This window comes from Manacus vitellinus, unplaced genomic scaffold (genome assembly GCF_001715985.3).
Source record: "Manacus vitellinus isolate BGI_N305 unplaced genomic scaffold, ASM171598v3 scaffold_46_pilon, whole genome shotgun sequence".
Lineage (NCBI taxonomy): Eukaryota > Metazoa > Chordata > Aves > Passeriformes > Pipridae > Manacus > Manacus vitellinus.
Genome location: NW_021940578.1, coordinates 123188 through 138976, shown reverse-complemented (window position 1 = coordinate 138976; position 15789 = coordinate 123188). Strand labels below are relative to the sequence as shown.

Sequence of the window (15789 nt, the reverse complement as noted above, 5' to 3'; positions counted from 1 at the left end):
TTTTAAAACACATCTCCTCCATCCTAGTTTGAGAGTGATGTAGCCCTTTAGTCACTGTAAGGAACCATGAAAAAAATGCATTTCTTCTCTGCATGATCTGCTTGTTAAGTATACTGCATCTGATTTCTCACAGGTGTAACAGCCTGCCCATGAGCAGGTGCAACCCCCAGAGCTTGTCTGAGATCACATTGTTTTCAGTTCCTGTCAGTGGACAATCACTTCCAGGGCTTTTCATGAGAAACCATATGTACCTGGTAGCAAAATGCTAAATCCTACAGTGTGCACAAAGCAGAGTCAAATCCTAGGAGAATTCAAGAGGGTTGCTGATGCAGATATGTAAGAGGTCACAATAATACAAATAACTGAGACACAGTAACTTTGCGCTGATCAGATATAGAAGTTACACAAATTGGCCCTCAGTAATGAAACTTTTGTACCAGACTACTACAAGGCCAGCCTAGCAGGGAAAATCAAGTTTAATAGTCATCTGGTATGCGAAAGACTCTGTTAGTAGTGCTGTAAGTTCTTCCAAAACCCAGAACCACAACAGAAGACGAGATTTCATTTAGAGAGTTTATTTCTGACTACAGACAGACAAAGTTTAATTATGTTCTCCTGATAAATAAATCAGCATTTAACTCCCCAAATTGATCTCAGCTACTTCCCCATTTTTCCTATTTACATACCTATTAATTGCCGAGTTCTTTAGTATTGTGGTGGGTTGACTCTGTACTGAAAGTAGACACCAGCTGTCTGCTCATTGCCCCACCTTCCCCCTTCTCCCCAGTGGAATGGCAGAAGAGAACTGGAAGACCAAACATGAGGGGAAAAAATGGCTGGAGTGAGAAAAAGCCTGTTTAATAAGTGAAGGGGGAAAGCGAAAACGAGCCCAAGTGGTGCAGAGCAGGCCCTGCCTCCCGCCGGGCCCGGCCGGAACCGCCGGCGGGGCTGCGGCAACAGAGCGGCCCGGCGCGGGGGGAGGGCGCCCCCCGCGGCGCTGCGCCCGACGGCTGCGCTGGGGGAGTGGCCCCGGCCGGTCACGCCCTGCCCCGGGTCCCGCCCTGCCTCCGGGTCCGCCCACTGCCTCCGGGTCCCGCCCCTCCGGCGGTCCCGCCCCTGCCCGCGGGTCCCGCCCTGCAGGCCCCGCCCTTCTGACGTCACCCATGGGGCGCCGTCGCGCGAGCACCGTTCCCGCTGGACCCGCCGGGCGGCTGCGGCCGCGCCTTCCCGCCGGCAGGATGTGGAGTGCGGGGCGTGCGGAGGCTTGTGCGGGGCCGTGCGGGGACGCGCGGGGAGCCGGGTAGCGCGCCGGGCCCGGCGCGCGCCCAGGCGGCGGTTCCAGGGCGGCTGCGCAGAGGCCCCGCTCGGGCCGGTACCGGGGCGCTGGGCTGGCCGGGCCGGGCTGTTCCACCAGCCCCCGGGCGCCTGTCAGAGCGGGGCCGCCCCGCCGGGGCAGCACCTGCTGGGCACCGGAGCGTTATTGTGTTTGGAGGTGTCATTTCCGAGACTCTTCCCCTGGAACTAGCAGTGAAATAGAACCAAAGGTTGGCGGAAGTGCCAAAACAGTCGAGCGGTGATGCTGGCCTGTACGGGGCCTGCTCCGAGCCTCGCCCCGGGCTTCCCGGCTCACGCCTTGTGCGTGTACACGTTTGTTCTCTCTCCGTGGAACTTAAAGTGAATGTATAAATGTGTAAATTCAGGAAATAGTCAGACTTGGCTGTTTGGAGTGCCAGGATGCGCTAAACAAGGGTCTGATGTGGAAGAAATAACAACATAGAAAAGGAAATTGACTACAGATAGTTCTAGAGATATGCAAAAAACCTGGCAAAGCAGTGAAAAGGGTATGAGGAGTATGTACAGGAACTCTTGCATCCATTACAAAGATGCAGAATGTTGAAGCTGGTAAACAAAAACTCTCTGTTATGAAATCAAAGCTGACCAGAAGTAAATTCTTGTATATGCCAGATTCTTTTTCCTTCTGCTGCTTTCGCTTGCTCCGTATCAACTGTTTCAAAATAATAGAGACAGCCAACAACAGAGAAGCACGTAGTCAGAATAACCATTAAGTTTTTGTATATAATTTTTTTGTAAATACTGTAGCTTGAAACTTAGTATTTGTGTTCATAGTGGAAAGCAAGAACACCCCTGAGCCTAAACTCTTGACTCCTTGAGCCCTGAACCATGGTTGGAGCTGTCCTGTACCTTATTGCAAAATGTGGTATTAGCAAGCCATTGCTGTCTCTTAGAATGGCAGGCAGTTTGTTGACAAGATATTTGGAACACAGTGTGACTTGCACCTAATGTCAGCTGTTAAAACACCATTTCTTCAGTAGGAAACTACCCTACATTTATTCCAAGGATACATCTCAGGAATGTCAGATGAATAATGATGACTTTCTTTACTGCAGGTCAGCCAGTATCCCTGGAAGCTCAAATGTGGCTGCTGGCAGTAATCGTCGACTTCAGCAGACTCAACACCAAGTAGATGAGGTAAAAGTCTAGTCCAATAGCAGTGTCATTGTTTTCCTTCAGGAAACCTATAAAACTAGAAGAGATATTTTTACCAAAGCAGTTTTCCCTTCATTATATGAAGGGGAAGTAGAGAGAAGTTACCAGTGTCCAAATATTAGCTGCAATCTTGCTGCTTGAGGATTTGGCAAAATTAAAGATAAAAACCTTTGTTCTTACAGAGAAAAAGCTTTTTTCCCATCAGTAGCCATGAAGGCTGACTGCCAAATATGATGTGTCTAGATTTTTGTGGAGCCCAAAAGCCAGGCTGTCTAGCAAGAGTATTTTTTGACATGGTTTACTATCACGTTTATATGACTCAACTCCTTCTGAAGCGGCTCAGGAATTATTTCCCAGGTTTGAAGGAATGCCAGCACTACTGGCACTACTGACTTTTTAAAGTAGTTATTAGGGGCTTCCAGCCCAACTGTGAATTCCAGGGTTTTGTTTAAGCTTATGACTGCATATATTAAAAGGTAATAGCCTCTGCTTCTGAAAAGAGAACACTGAGTACCATGTGTTGCTGTTTGTTGCCTGCGATTATGTTCTACCATGGGTTATACAACTGGTAACTTACTGTAAGCATTAAACTGGTGTAGGTTGTTGACATCATGAGAGTGAATGTGGACAAGGTATTGGAGCGAGATCAGAAGTTATCAGAGCTGGACGACCGTGCTGATGCACTGCAAGCAGGAGCTTCCCAATTTGAGACCAGTGCAGCCAAGCTGAAAAGGAAGTATTGGTGGAAGAACTGTAAGGTAACCTTCCCTTGTGTACTTATGCTGTGCAGTACTACAGGTAACACTATTACAATTGGCATCCCAAAAGGTAGAAGAAGAGATTACTTTAGCCAATGTTGTTTAACTTACAGCATCTAGCTTTTTAAAGCTTGACATAGTGGCTGGGTGAAGGAATGAAAAGCTGGACTAGAGGCCATGCTGCCCTATGCAAGATCTTGTGTAACACTGTAATGGCCAGTGGGGAAACACGTCAGTAATCTGAGGTGTTGAGGAACAGGAAGAAAAGTGTAAAAATGCATAGCTTGAGTTAAAGTACAGGAAGTGTTAGAAAGTGTAAGAAGCTCACTCAGACTCCTGTACTTGTAGCTGTTGGCAAAGGTTGGAATCATCTTTGGTGAGTAACAAAGACTTGTGTATTCACTTGAGACAACCTCTGTGTGAAGGAGACTGTACTGCTGTGTTTTGTCCGTGTGCATGACCTGCCATCTCTAAGTGTGGATCAAGCTTGCTTACCGAGAAGCTTTGCTTGCCCTGTTAGAGCTGACACATGGTGCTAAATTCCCTTGAATGGGCTGTTTTCCTGTATCCTGAGGGGCAGTTAGTGCTGTTGCATGGTTTGTAGTAAGTGTTGTGTGGCTTCTTTTCACAGATGTGGGCAATATTGATAGCTGTTGTTGTCATTATCATCATCATCATCATCATCGGTAAGTTTCACCAAAGTGGGGATTCCTCATAGGCTTGGAATCGATGGTGTTAATTCACTGACTGGTATAGTTTAAATAAAACCAGGATACTCAAATAGAAGTACTACTTCAGCATTAATTTGAAGTAGTAGTGACAGTTTTAACAAGCATTGTTTGCAGTGAATGGTAAACTGGGACTACTGTGGGAGCTCCAGGACCTGAATCTCAACCACCTTGCTATGAAAATAGCAAGGACTTAGAAACCAGGAACAGACGTGCTTTTTTTTTTTTTTAGCTGCATGTTGCAGAAGCGTAAGATCAAATTCCACACACCTCCCTTGTCTGAGAACTATTCATCATTTGCCATAGCTTCCTGCTAGATAAACCTCTTTTGGTTTGGGAGTTCCAAGTGCACTGCCGTAGCAGGGAGGTTTTCTTTGAGTAGAGGTTTTGCTGCCAGATGAAATGAGTATAATGTTGGGTTAGGATGGAGAGCCAGGGAATGTATAGTTCAGTCTTTGAGTCCCCATGTAATCACCAGATATTTAATGGGAAGACAAAGGTTTTAAGTTTGTGCCGTGATACAAAAACACTGCAGTAACCACTGACATCAGAGATGTCCTCCTGGGTGAGAAGTACTGGAAGGCAAGCACAAAGGAAGAACGCAGCTAAGAAAACCAACATCGGCAAATTCTTAGATTTAGAGGATTTAAGAGGGATTTATCTTTATTATCTTAAATTCTTAAAATGCAGGACTGTTATGGTGAGGGGCTGAAGGACACTGCCTCACTTCTTTCTTTTTTTTGTAGCCTCGACTACTTCATGAGTTACAGGAAGAAACTCAGATCAACTGAAGGTGCCTCTGAATCTTCAGCCTCTCCACTTCAAACCTGCTGCATTTTCAGTCCATTTACTGCTGTTTAAAGCAAAACTATTTTCATTACTGAAATGTTAACTAACTTTACTGGTTGCCTTAAGACACTCCTGCCATTAATTACTAACAAGCACAGCTCACTACTTGCACAGTGCCTTAATAAACGGGGTGCAGAGCTCGTGAGGCGGACCCGGCTCTGGAGCTGCGCGACCGCCGCTGTGCTCGCCCCGCGCTTCTGCGCGCGCGCGGGCCCCGCCCCTGTCCGGCCCCGCCCGGGGGGCCGGCCCCCGGCCCCGCACCGTGGCGGCGGGGCAGGCCGCGCATGCACGGGGGCCCGCGTGCGGTGCCGCGTGAGGAGGGGCGGGCCAGCGCACGCGGGGCCGCGCACCGCCCGCTGAGCCGGTCTCCTCCACATAAAACGGCTCTGACCCCGCCTCCGCCTCCTCTCTCTGTTCGCACGTGGCGGGTGTGTGGGAGAGGGGCCGCCGCGTGCGCCGCGTTACGTAACCGCGCGGGACGGGGGCGCGGCCCCTGAGGGCTCCGCGGCCCGAGCGGGAAGCAGCCTGGGGTCGGCGGGACGGGCCGCGCGTCCGGGGGGCTCGAGGGCCGGGGAAGACGAAGCGGAAGCCGCTCGGATCAGCCGGGGTCTTTTGCGAGGAATCCGCCCGAGCGGTGAGCTGAGGGAGTGCGCGCCGGAGAGCAGAGCGGGAGCGCAGAACCGGCTCAGGTGCCCGCTCCGCTCGGCGGGAGGAGGAGAGGGGACACCGCTCCTCCCGCTGTCTCGTGGGGCGGCGCGTGTCCTCCCTGCAGCCATCGGCCCCGGCGGCGCCAGGACGCGCGGGCGCCAGGGTCTGGCTGTGCTGAGGGGGCCGTGGCGGCCGATGCTCCCGCGCTGTGTCGCTCCAGCGGAGCCGAGATGGACGCGGCGAAGGCGAAAGGGCAGCGCGTAGCAGCTCGGCGCACGGTTCAGTGCCCGGGGGCCGGGCGGGAGCCGGCGGCGGCGCCGCGGGGCGCTGCGGGGGGGGGCACTCGGTGCAGCGGCATTGCGGGAACCGACTGCGCGGGACGGAGCTCCACAGCCCGCGAGTCCAGACAGGCGGCCATTTTCGCCGCCGCAAAGCCAACAGGTAACAGGGCGGGCGGCGGCCGGAGCGGGTGCCCGGGGACCCGTCGCGGCCGTGACCCGTGGGGCTGCTCGGGGACTGCAGGGCTGCAGGGGGCACGGGCCGCGGCGTGTGCAGGGGGGCGAGCCTGCTGCTGCTGCGCGGCTCCTTGAGATGTGCCTGAGTCTGAGATCGGCTGAGCCATGTACGGCAGTGACCCTGTGGTAGCTTCTGTGTGTACTTCATCTTAAGGCCTTATTTGGCGGTACCAAAGCAGAAATTACTGAAATAATATTTTTCCTGGAAGTTCAGAAAATCAGTGAGATGGTAGTTTCTTTTATTTTTTAATTCATAAAAGAGTTCAAATCTATAATTCATGTAACGTTGAACTGGCTTGTTAACACGCAATACTTGAACCTATGTAATGGTTTATATAATAAGAGTATGATACTAATAAAAATGTCAAATGGATAAAAGTTATTAAAAACAATCGTGTTCATATCCCATCTGTAGGATTAGAATCTCATTTGAGAATACTGACTGCTTATTTTTTAGTCACTGAAATAAGCAAATGTAAGAAGAGGGAGATTTTGCCTTTAAACAATTCTGCAGCTGTTGAAGCTAACAACTCAAAAGTATAATGAAGACTCTCAAGTCATGTGAGGAATGAAATCTTTGCATCAGGTGTATTTTGAGAACCTCGTGGTGGTTATAATCAGATGCAGACTTGAAGGCTGTAAAAACTTAGAGAGATCAAGAATCAGTACCTATTAATGATTTTAATACTAGTGAGATTTACAAAATCTAGAGTAAACATCAGCTTATTTTTAGTTGCTAAGCATCTTGAGAAGCAGAGAGGTTTTGATGGGACTTTGCCATCCATGACATATTCAAGTTGGAAACAAGGAAGGTAGAGAACAGTTCAAGTAGCAAAGAAGTGAGAAAAATACAACAGGAAATTTAGTGAAGGAGCATTAGACGTTTCTGGATATTGTGTGATGCTGCGGCCAATCCCATAAAATGTTGGTTTAGTGAATAATTTTAATTCAGTGATAGAAAAGAAAGCTTCTGTACCAGAATTCTCTGGTAAAGTTTAACCTTTATTTTACAGTGAGCAGCTGAATTGGAGCCAGTCTCACAGAGATCTGATGATGATGATCCAAGAAATGAAAAGGTGTTTGCCTGAAGAGAAAAGGAATTCCAGCAAGTCCAGCACCATCAGTGCTCTCAACTACGCCTTGCAGTGTGTCCAGCAGGTCCGAGGTATGTGTGGAGAAAATCTGTAAGAACAGCAGCACGGTATGAATAGATGTGTCTGACAACAGATAGCATTAAAACAAAAGAATGCATTCTAGTTATCCTGCTAACAGTTGACTTTCTGAAGCACTGTGGGGTTTTCGTTGGGTTTTTTTGTTAAACAATCATGTTATCTTTTCTATTGAAATACCCACCTACTGCTTCGCTTCTCTTCAGAGTCCCATAGCTAATAGGTGCCTACTAGTACCTTTCTGTGTATATTGAAAAAACATCATTCCCATCCCGCTTTGAAAAATTATTGGATAGTTTGTCTTTTTCAACAGAACTAGGTAGCTAAAATTGTTCTTTTGCCATCACATTCTGTCCTTTCTACTTCTTCATGCTTGTTTTCTGTAACATAACTAGGTCATTCCAGTAGTATAATCAGTATTCCTTTTCCCTTTGTCACTACACAGACCTTCTTCATCTCACCTTGGACTTCACCAAAAAGATGACAAAAGTACAAGGGCTGTAAGAAATATTTTCAAAGTAGTCTCCTTACTGACTTACTTGTGTTTGTTTTGCTTTTCTGTTTGTTTTTTTTTTCAATTAGCAAACAATGACTTTTTCCAGGCTCTGAATGACCGAAGAGTGTTTCAGACTGATGTGGTGACATACAGCATAGAAGAGTTGGTGGCAGTTGCATCTGAACACACTCCAAAAAACACTGTAAGAATTCAGGCACACTCAAGAAGTTCATCACTTGCCATTGCACTCTATTTAGTCTCCTTACATCGTTCTGTGGAAATAGAATGTGTAAAATTGAAAGGCCTTTAATTTTTAGCCAGAGAGGCCTTAAAGTTTTAAAGTTAGATCAAGACTACTACTTATCTGTGCTGTCTCAGGGTACCCAATGAGAATGAGTAGAAGAAATACTAATTTTTCTTCTTTTTTTTTCCAAGAACAGATAGCTCTTTGAGAATTCATTTACAGTGTAGTAATCTCTTGAAACAGCAAAAAGTTTTCAAAAACAATCAAGTTTAGAGTTGTGACAGGCTTTTTTTTCTGTTTGTACTCTGGATTTAATTTTTTTTTCTTGTTTTGCGATATCTGTCATGCTTTCTGGCTCTGCTTTAAAGAAAAGAGTGTTTTTTGAAATTCAATACTGTTAGATGCTGTATCAGAAGTATTGCAAATGGTTGCTATTTGAAAAGCTCTGAGTATTTTTGTGTGTGGAATTGTAGTGAACCCTCTGAAATTTGGGGAGAAGTGTGTGGAGTGATAACCAGTCATTCTGGACAAAGACAAGCATCGCTCTGATTGGTTTCAGTTTTGATACTGCAGTTTTACTAGCATTTGTAAATCTTGAGTATGCTGTTATGGCATTGGAGAGTGTAGTATTTTACACACTACTTTAATTGGATGCTAAATTAACACATTTTTGAACTTCATCCTGAGGTTGTGGTATGTGGTGGTTTGGGGTTGATTTGTTTGTTTTGGGGTTGCTTTGCTCTTTATCTTCACAGTTTGGGGGGATGATTGCCTTTAACATTTGTTTTCCAGGACACATTTGTGGCTGTATTTTCTTTGCTTTCTGGACGCATAGTACATATTTCTGAGCAGGCAGCATCTATCCTAAACTATAAGAAGAAAGTGTTGGACTCTTCCCGGTTTGTGGAGTTGCTTGTCCCTCAGGATGTGAGTGTGTTCTACACACACACGGATCACTCTCACCTGCCACTTTGGAACATGGAAAGTGAAACAGGTGGGACTTGGCAATGCTTTTAAATGTGCTATGTGTCTTTCTGTCTTTACAGGGTAGAATAGTAGTTCATTTTAAATGCTTATGCTAGCAGTATACATCAGCAACACTTGTTTCCCTTCCACTTTGAAAACTGCAGTGGCTGTGGGATTAGTTCTTGCTAGTCTCTTAGAGGCTTGACTCTTACTTGGGGTAAGTAAAAGACAGATACTTCGTTGTTTCATGTACCATCTTACTCATTCCAAATACTGCTGCTTTTTGAAAAGAAACTAGAGGTCTAATTGTGAGTTTGAAGTTGTTTAATCTATACCTTATGGTTGCTTAGGTGCTTTGTCTTTATGGTCCACTTACTTCCTGCTGTGAATATAGCTCACCAAAACCAAGTTTTAAGCTGACTTGCTATTTAATGCCGGATGTGTCTAAACTGTGACTTTTGAGTCCTATGTTATTTGTGAGCAATTTAAGTGTAGCTTGCATTCCACGGGTGTGTCTTTTGCCCACTTAGACATGGGTTGTTCTGAGGCTGTTCTGGTATCAGATCTGAGAAGTCCAAAGTCCTTGCTGTCAAAGGATGGTGAGACATCTGGAGGTTGCAAATGCTAACATACCAGGGATTCCACAACTTGGCAGCCAGTCACGTGCTTGCCCAGCAGAGCAGAGGCACCCCAATGGAGTTGTTCTTGCCTGTATATAGTTTTTGTTACATGGTTCATAAAGCCAGGAAATGTCAACTTTGCTTTTCATAGTGATGCACTGGAGAAAGGATTTTTTTTTTTTTTTTTTTTTTTTTTAGGTCATACACATTTCCTCTGAATTTAGTTCCAGGTCAGCCACTTCCCAAAGAGTGAGTGGGCTGAAGAAGAGAGGTAACATTTGAGGTGGGAGCAGACTGTTGAACAGCTAATTCAGTAGCTAATGAAGAGTAGGTTGTGAGACTTCAGTCTTGCTCAGAAAGTCTGGAAAATGCAGAGTTTAAAATAGTTCTGATAGGTGTGACCTTTTTGAGCATATCAACTGATACTTTCAATGTGTTCTTCTTATTAGCTTCTCTGTATGAATATGCCCAGGTGAAATCCTTTTTCTGCAGGATCAGGTAAGTACATTATTACAAGGGTACCATACTAGGCAGAAACTGTTCTATTGTTACAGCTGACCAGTGTGAGCTCATGAAACTCCATTACAAAATGGGCTTCTTGTGTTTAATATTGGCATCCAGTAGGACACTTTGAGTGTCTTTCCCAGAATGATGCATAAACTTGCACGGGGATAGAAGGAAAACTGTTCATGTTTCTTTTGGATCTATCAGTTTCCTTCTGTACTGTCATGCAGGAGAAGAATGATCTTGTTTGGGGGTGGAGGCAAAGATTATTTTGCTTAAGATTAAGATTACTTGAGAGTTTGTGATGAAAGCATTAGCAGAAACTCAGTCGCCCGAGTCCCAGTGTGAGACCTGACTCCTGAGATACTACTTGCTGTCACTAGGGATGCTGTTTGTTGCTTTATACCTGACTAATCTTAGAGCTAAAAGAAGAAAAAACCTGAAACTGGCCTTTCATCTTCAGTGCAGTTCTGTTCCAGACTCAGGCGATCTCTTGATTTTAGTAAGAACTGTTTGCTTCTGAGCAGATATAACATTTACTCCATCTTTCAGTTGCCCATTGATTCATTCATATGTATTTCAAAAACCTGAGCTCTAAAATCATTTGTATCTTGAATTGTGTAAGGGCACCTGGAATAAGTACAGCAGGACAGATAGCAATGTTAAGTTGGGGGAACTGTTTGTAAACATTTTACAGTAGTTTTTTTGTGTTTTCTTAAGACATCTGCCTCTACTTCCCTTACATAACAGATCATTTGATTATGTTAGCATCACAAATAAAAATATTTTTTCACAGGAACACAGTAGGCTTAAGTAAGAAAATGGGTTTCTGTGAGTTAAATTTCTGCTGTATCCAATCTCCATTTGTATCTTTTGTTTTCCCAAAGGCAGGGGTGTCAGAAGTAGGTTTTATTATACTAGCTTCTCTCTAGAATCATTTTACAAAACTAAGTGTGGAATAAGAAAGTAACTTTTAGTGTAAGTGATAATCTCCAAAAATTTATCTCAATTCTGTCAGAACTGGGTAAGATACTGCAATTATAACACTTACAATAGAAAGGGGCAATCGCTAATGCAGCTGTTGCAAAGCCATGGTTAAGATCTCATCTACAGTGTTGTGTGCTGCTACTGTTCACCGTGGTCTAGGAAGACAAGTTCTCATGGAGGGCAGTCAAAGAATAACAACAAGGCTGGAGGAGTCTTACTTACGTAGCTCTGTCAAACAAAACTTCAGTGAGTCAGATTTTTTTTTCTGTAAGAGTGGTACAGAATAAACAACAAACAGAAAAAGAACTGTTTATCTTGAAAGAGAGCACAAAACCAAATGAATGGTTCTTGTGAATACGTTTGGACTGAGAATTAGAAGGTAGCCTTTAACCATTAGAGGAATAGTATTTCTAGACAACCTCTGAATGCAAGCACTGGAGGCAAAACACCTACTTGATTTTGTGTGGGGAGAGATCAGTATTGCTGAATCACAAGGGAGTGTGTGTAGGACCTGACTATCTGGATCTGTGTGCTCAGCATAACTTCTCCATGCAGGGTTCTAAGCCCTGACACAAAGTATGTGAGTCTTAAAAACAGTGTGTGAATCCCTTTTACTTTTCCTCAGGGGTGGTAAAGACCAAGAACAAGAAACACGTTGTTACCCCTTCCGAATCACCCCATACTTGGTCCATGTGTGTACTTCTGTCCATGTGGATGCAGAATCCTGCTGCTTAGCTTTGGCTGAGAAAATTCACTCTGGATATGAAGGCAAGTCAGGAGATTCCAGTGAATGCAGTGTATGAAAGTCTGCCTCTTCTGTTTAGAACTTGTGCTTGGGTAGTCTCACCTGTGTAACTTGCAGCTTGTGTGTGCATGTGTGTGAATACAGAGCATCTCTGCTGCTTTTGCCAAGCCCCAAAGCATTTCACCTCTCCTCATTATTTTTGTTTTGGAGAGAGGTCTGTAGCATCTAAACATCTAAAATGTTTTGTAATGTAATGAATTGGTCAGAAAGCAGTGAACAATTAAAAAGGTCAGGAGCCAGTAAATCTCTGTCCTGAGCAAAAGTAATGCCTAGGTTTTGTCTTAGTGCATATTTTGTTTTTATTAGCTCCTCGAATTCCTATGGATAAAAGAATCTTCACCACCACTCACACCCCTGGATGTGTTTTTCTGGACATAGATGACAGGTGAGAGACTTAAGACCTGTGAGGTGTGCATGGAGAGGTAGGAAAAAATCCCTTGATGATACAGCTAGAGACCCAAGTAAAGATAGTTGAACTATGCAGTTGGCAATAGTTAATAAAACAATTTTGTGTTAGTCCACTCATAGAAAACATCTTGCACTCCTTGTAATGTCCTTCCTTGTCGTAACATGCATATTGAACAGAACCACAGCCAGTTTTCGTTACCCAGGGCAGTGGAGAGCTGTGATAGCACCCACAGTGGAAAACGTGCGTAATGCCAAGCTCTGGGGATCAGAGTGGTGACACAGCTGGACTGAGCTTGGTCAAATAAGTTTGGCCAGACTGAAGCTCTCTCCTGCAAAGCCACAAGACTGTTTTTACAGTACATCTTGCACTGTGCCTGTCAGATTTCTTACTCCCATTTTACCTATGACCTCTTTTTTTTCAAGATCCCTTTTTTTTTCCTTTGATGTAGACAAGCACAAGACTGCCTGCAGGTGTGAATATCTGTTAGATCTCCAGGCACAGAAATGTTTGTCATTCGTATTTACGTGTTTGTATTGCAGTGGAGGATTATTAGGTTGGAAAATGTTCTGTAGCTTTAGTTCATTCCATTGTAGATCGTGCATGGGCCCTTCACTGACAAGCAAAGAGTTAAGGATGTAAGTACTCAAAACTGTATTATAACCTGTCATAATGTGTTCGGGTTTCAGAGCAGTGCCTTTGTTGGGTTACTTACCTCAAGATTTAATTGGAACATCCATACTGATGTATTTGCACCCGGAAGATCGTCCTTTGATGATTACCGTTCACCGGAAAAGTAAGTACAGTTGCTTTTAGAGGAATTTCTATAAGTTTTACAATTCTTTCCTATCACATTGCTTGACATGTGACTTATGTGCAGTCTAGACAAAAATGTAGTGCAATCAGTTTGAGATCAAAGCATATTGAATCACAAAGTTTTAAGGACCCCAGTCATTAGTGTTTGTGCTTGCACTACTGTGTCATAATGTAAACTAAACCTTGTTTCTTCATTGTGGGTTTTTTTTCAGTACTGAAATTTGCTGGCCAACCCCCTTTTGAACATTTACCTATTAGATTCTGTACTCAAAATGGGGATTATGTCATACTGGATACCAGCTGGTCCAGTTTTGTGAATCCTTGGAGCAGGAAAGTAGTGTTCATCATTGGCCGACACAAAGTCCGGACGTAAGTCAGTTGTAGCATTAATCTATTAAAGTCCTTTTCATTGATTACTCTGCAAAACAAAAAAGTCTAAGTACTAAACTAGAGACATAATGTTGCTCTTGCAAATGTGATAACTACCTAGTATCTGTCTTCAGCCCGTTCCTTCAGAACAGCATTAGTCTCATTTATGAAGTATGAAAATAAGTGAATTACTTCAAACTAAAAGGCAAAACCAACTTTTTTTTTTTAGCATGTATTTTCATATGGTTGATGTCCAAATACTGCAACAATGGACATGTCTAAATCAAAATACCAGTTTTAGATGAGTAAAAGCTAAAAAGCAACATAAAAAGCAGGTCACTTTAACAAATAATTACTTAAAATTCATGATTGGCTCACCCAATTAATTGACCTTCTGGCATATTTTCTTCTGGAACATTTACTTGATACAGAATCTAAATATTTACCAAAGTTGTGTCTTTTAAAAATGCAATTAGTGTTGAATGTGCAAGTTAATTTTGCAGGTTTTTCTCCTTAGTTTCCAGGAGATTTGAAAATATGACTGACTGTATTCTTCTTACCTGGTTTCTCTTATAGGAAATGGCTTTTTGGGATGATCTTCTGACTTTTCAAAGTGATCTTTTATTCAAGATTTTATGGGGTGTGAATTTGTCTTCTGAGTGAAGGAGACAGAAGGGTAGATGCTTGTCAACCTTGTAACTTGGGTCTCTGCTGGTCTGTTGACTTCCCTGGGGCCCACCTGCTTTCATAGCACTGCCCCACTACCCCAGCAGAGCACCTGTTGGGACAGATGACATCCCTTTTTGTTGGTTCAGAGAAGCAGTCAAAATAAAATAATGATAATAAAATAAAGAATCTGTTCTAACTGTTTGTAGCTACCTTTTCTTCATCAAATTATAATGAATAGTGAAATATTGTTGGCTCTCTCCAGAAGCCCTCTGAATGAAGATGTCTTTGCTGTAAGAAGTAAAGAAATGAGCAGCGTGGAGAAAGAAATAAGAGAATTGCAAGGACAAATTTACAAACTGCTTCTGCAGGTAAAAAAGATGAAGGAATTTCAGAACACTGGATGGTCTTCTGAATGAGAGGCTAAAGAAACTTGAGTCTGCTTAGCAGACTACTTTGAGGATGGCCTTTTAAAAGGTCTGAAAGGAAGGTTCTAAATGGAGACAGGCCCACCTCATTACAAAAAAAAAATGTTTGACAGGTTTGTGTGTTGAAAGATAAATCTGCCTCCTGAAACAGTCTGAAGTATGGTAGAGAATTCTTCCTAAGCACATGGTAGAGCCCAGACAAATATGAATTTTTCACTTGATTTTCTGTGTTTATTTGACGTTCTGTGTTGTAAAGTATGTTGTTTCCTTCAGTTTGTTCTCTAAAAGCATGAATTTTTAATTACTATTTTTCGCCCTCATACAGCCAGTTCACAACAATGTTTCCAGTGGTTATGGAAGCCTTGGAAGCAGTGGCTCTTATGAGCACTATGTCAGCATAGCTTCTTCAAGTGACTCCAATGGGAATTGTGCAGAGGAAATACAGGAACCAGTAAGTCTGTAAATGTGTCACTGCCTGCAGAGTAGTAAAAACGCACTTTTAAAATGAAAATGTTTACTCTCATATGCACTTCTCATCATGAACTTTACTGAAGTGGGAAGAACACAGCTATATTCAAGCTAAATTGATCAGTTACAGAGTGCTGGCTTTTGGGTTTTGCTCTTAATTTTGCTGACTGCTATAGAAAACACTGACTGCTAAAACAAGCATTGCAATTACCTAATTTCCTTGTGAGGCTCCTGGGTAAGTCATCAGCTTACTCCTACTCTCAGGACTTGTCATCAGTATTAAAACTATCAAATGCTGAGGCTGTTTGAGCTTTCTTACAGGTAATTTACTTAAATTAACCATGATAATTGGATTCATTAAATCTACAAATACCAGTAGATATTAGGCTTAGGCTGATAATCCACTCACTTTCAATTTGAAGAATACAAGAACTCAAATCAACTCCTATGGCCTCTTTGCACTCATATTATTCTGATTTCACATTTTTCACATATCTCAAGATGACATTGCAACAAGTTTGTGCAGATGTCAACCGAATAAAGAATCTGGGACAGCAGCTATATATTGCATCAAGGAGCAAGCCACAGAATGGAAATGAACAGGCTGTGAGCTCAGAAGTGCTAGGAGGTAAGTTAATGTAGTTATCTTCTGTAAGATAACATGAACTCCTGTAGATCTGTAACCATGAATTTGGCTAGCTGGTGTGATGCCGAAGAACTCCAGACAGCATTTTGGCATGGCTTAAACACAGGAAGAGGTTTGTTTTCTTTAAAACCCAAACAAGCAAAAAAAACCCCAAAGTCACCACTTAAAGAAACCTCAGCAGATGCAATAACTT

General features: G+C 43.6%; 2 protein-coding genes across 7 annotated transcripts in view; both read left to right on the top strand.

Annotated features, from left to right (window-relative positions):
* The first annotated feature begins 1198 nt into the window (after window positions 1-1198).
* VAMP3 (vesicle associated membrane protein 3) lies at window positions 1199-5043 on the top strand. Of its 5 annotated transcripts, none has more exons than XM_029962431.1 (6): window positions 1562-1635; window positions 2409-2490; window positions 3108-3266; window positions 3615-3642; window positions 3898-3948; window positions 4740-5041. In XM_029962431.1, exons 1-6 carry the CDS (start codon window positions 1577-1579, stop codon window positions 4853-4855), a joined length of 495 nt encoding a protein of 164 aa, XP_029818291.1. In that variant the 5' UTR covers window positions 1562-1576; the 3' UTR covers window positions 4856-5041. The 5 variants fall into 5 exon arrangements, with proteins under 5 accessions (XP_017934873.1, XP_029818291.1, XP_029818290.1 ...); XM_029962430.1 differs by having other exon boundaries at window positions 3898-3952; window positions 4741-5038; XM_018079384.2 differs by lacking the exons at window positions 1562-1635; window positions 3615-3642 and adding an exon at window positions 1199-1240 and having other exon boundaries at window positions 3898-3952; window positions 4741-5038.
* Window positions 5044-7021: 1978 nt separating this feature from the next.
* Window positions 7022-15789, top strand: part of PER3 (period circadian regulator 3) — a 40969-nt gene continuing 32201 nt past the window's right edge. For both annotated transcript variants that reach the window (XM_029962360.1, XM_008928737.2), the window contains exons 1-11: window positions 7022-7171; window positions 7758-7873; window positions 8708-8909; window positions 9951-9999; window positions 11618-11760; window positions 12104-12182; window positions 12893-12999; window positions 13232-13388; window positions 14320-14425; window positions 14808-14933; window positions 15452-15578. In XM_029962360.1, coding sequence (XP_029818220.1) covers window positions 7057-7171; window positions 7758-7873; window positions 8708-8909; window positions 9951-9999; window positions 11618-11760; window positions 12104-12182; window positions 12893-12999; window positions 13232-13388; window positions 14320-14425; window positions 14808-14933; window positions 15452-15578 — 1327 coding nt within the window. In that variant the 5' untranslated portion in view covers window positions 7022-7056. The remainder of the gene's footprint in view (window positions 7172-7757; window positions 7874-8707; window positions 8910-9950; window positions 10000-11617; window positions 11761-12103; window positions 12183-12892; window positions 13000-13231; window positions 13389-14319; window positions 14426-14807; window positions 14934-15451; window positions 15579-15789) is intronic.

Bases quoted from the DNA above. Each gene is read 5' to 3' on its own strand.
- VAMP3 (XM_029962430.1), top strand. From the start codon at position 1,577: ATGCTGGCCTGTACGGGGCCTGCTCCGAGCCTCGCCCCGGGCTTCCCG. The intron at 3,267-3,614 runs GTAACCTTCCCT...CTGTACTTGTAG, and splicing joins ATTGGTGGAAGAACTGTAAG to CTGTTGGCAAAGGTTGGAAT. The intron at 3,953-4,740 runs GTAAGTTTCACC...TTTTTTTTGTAG, and splicing joins CATCATCATCATCATCATCG to CCTCGACTACTTCATGAGTT.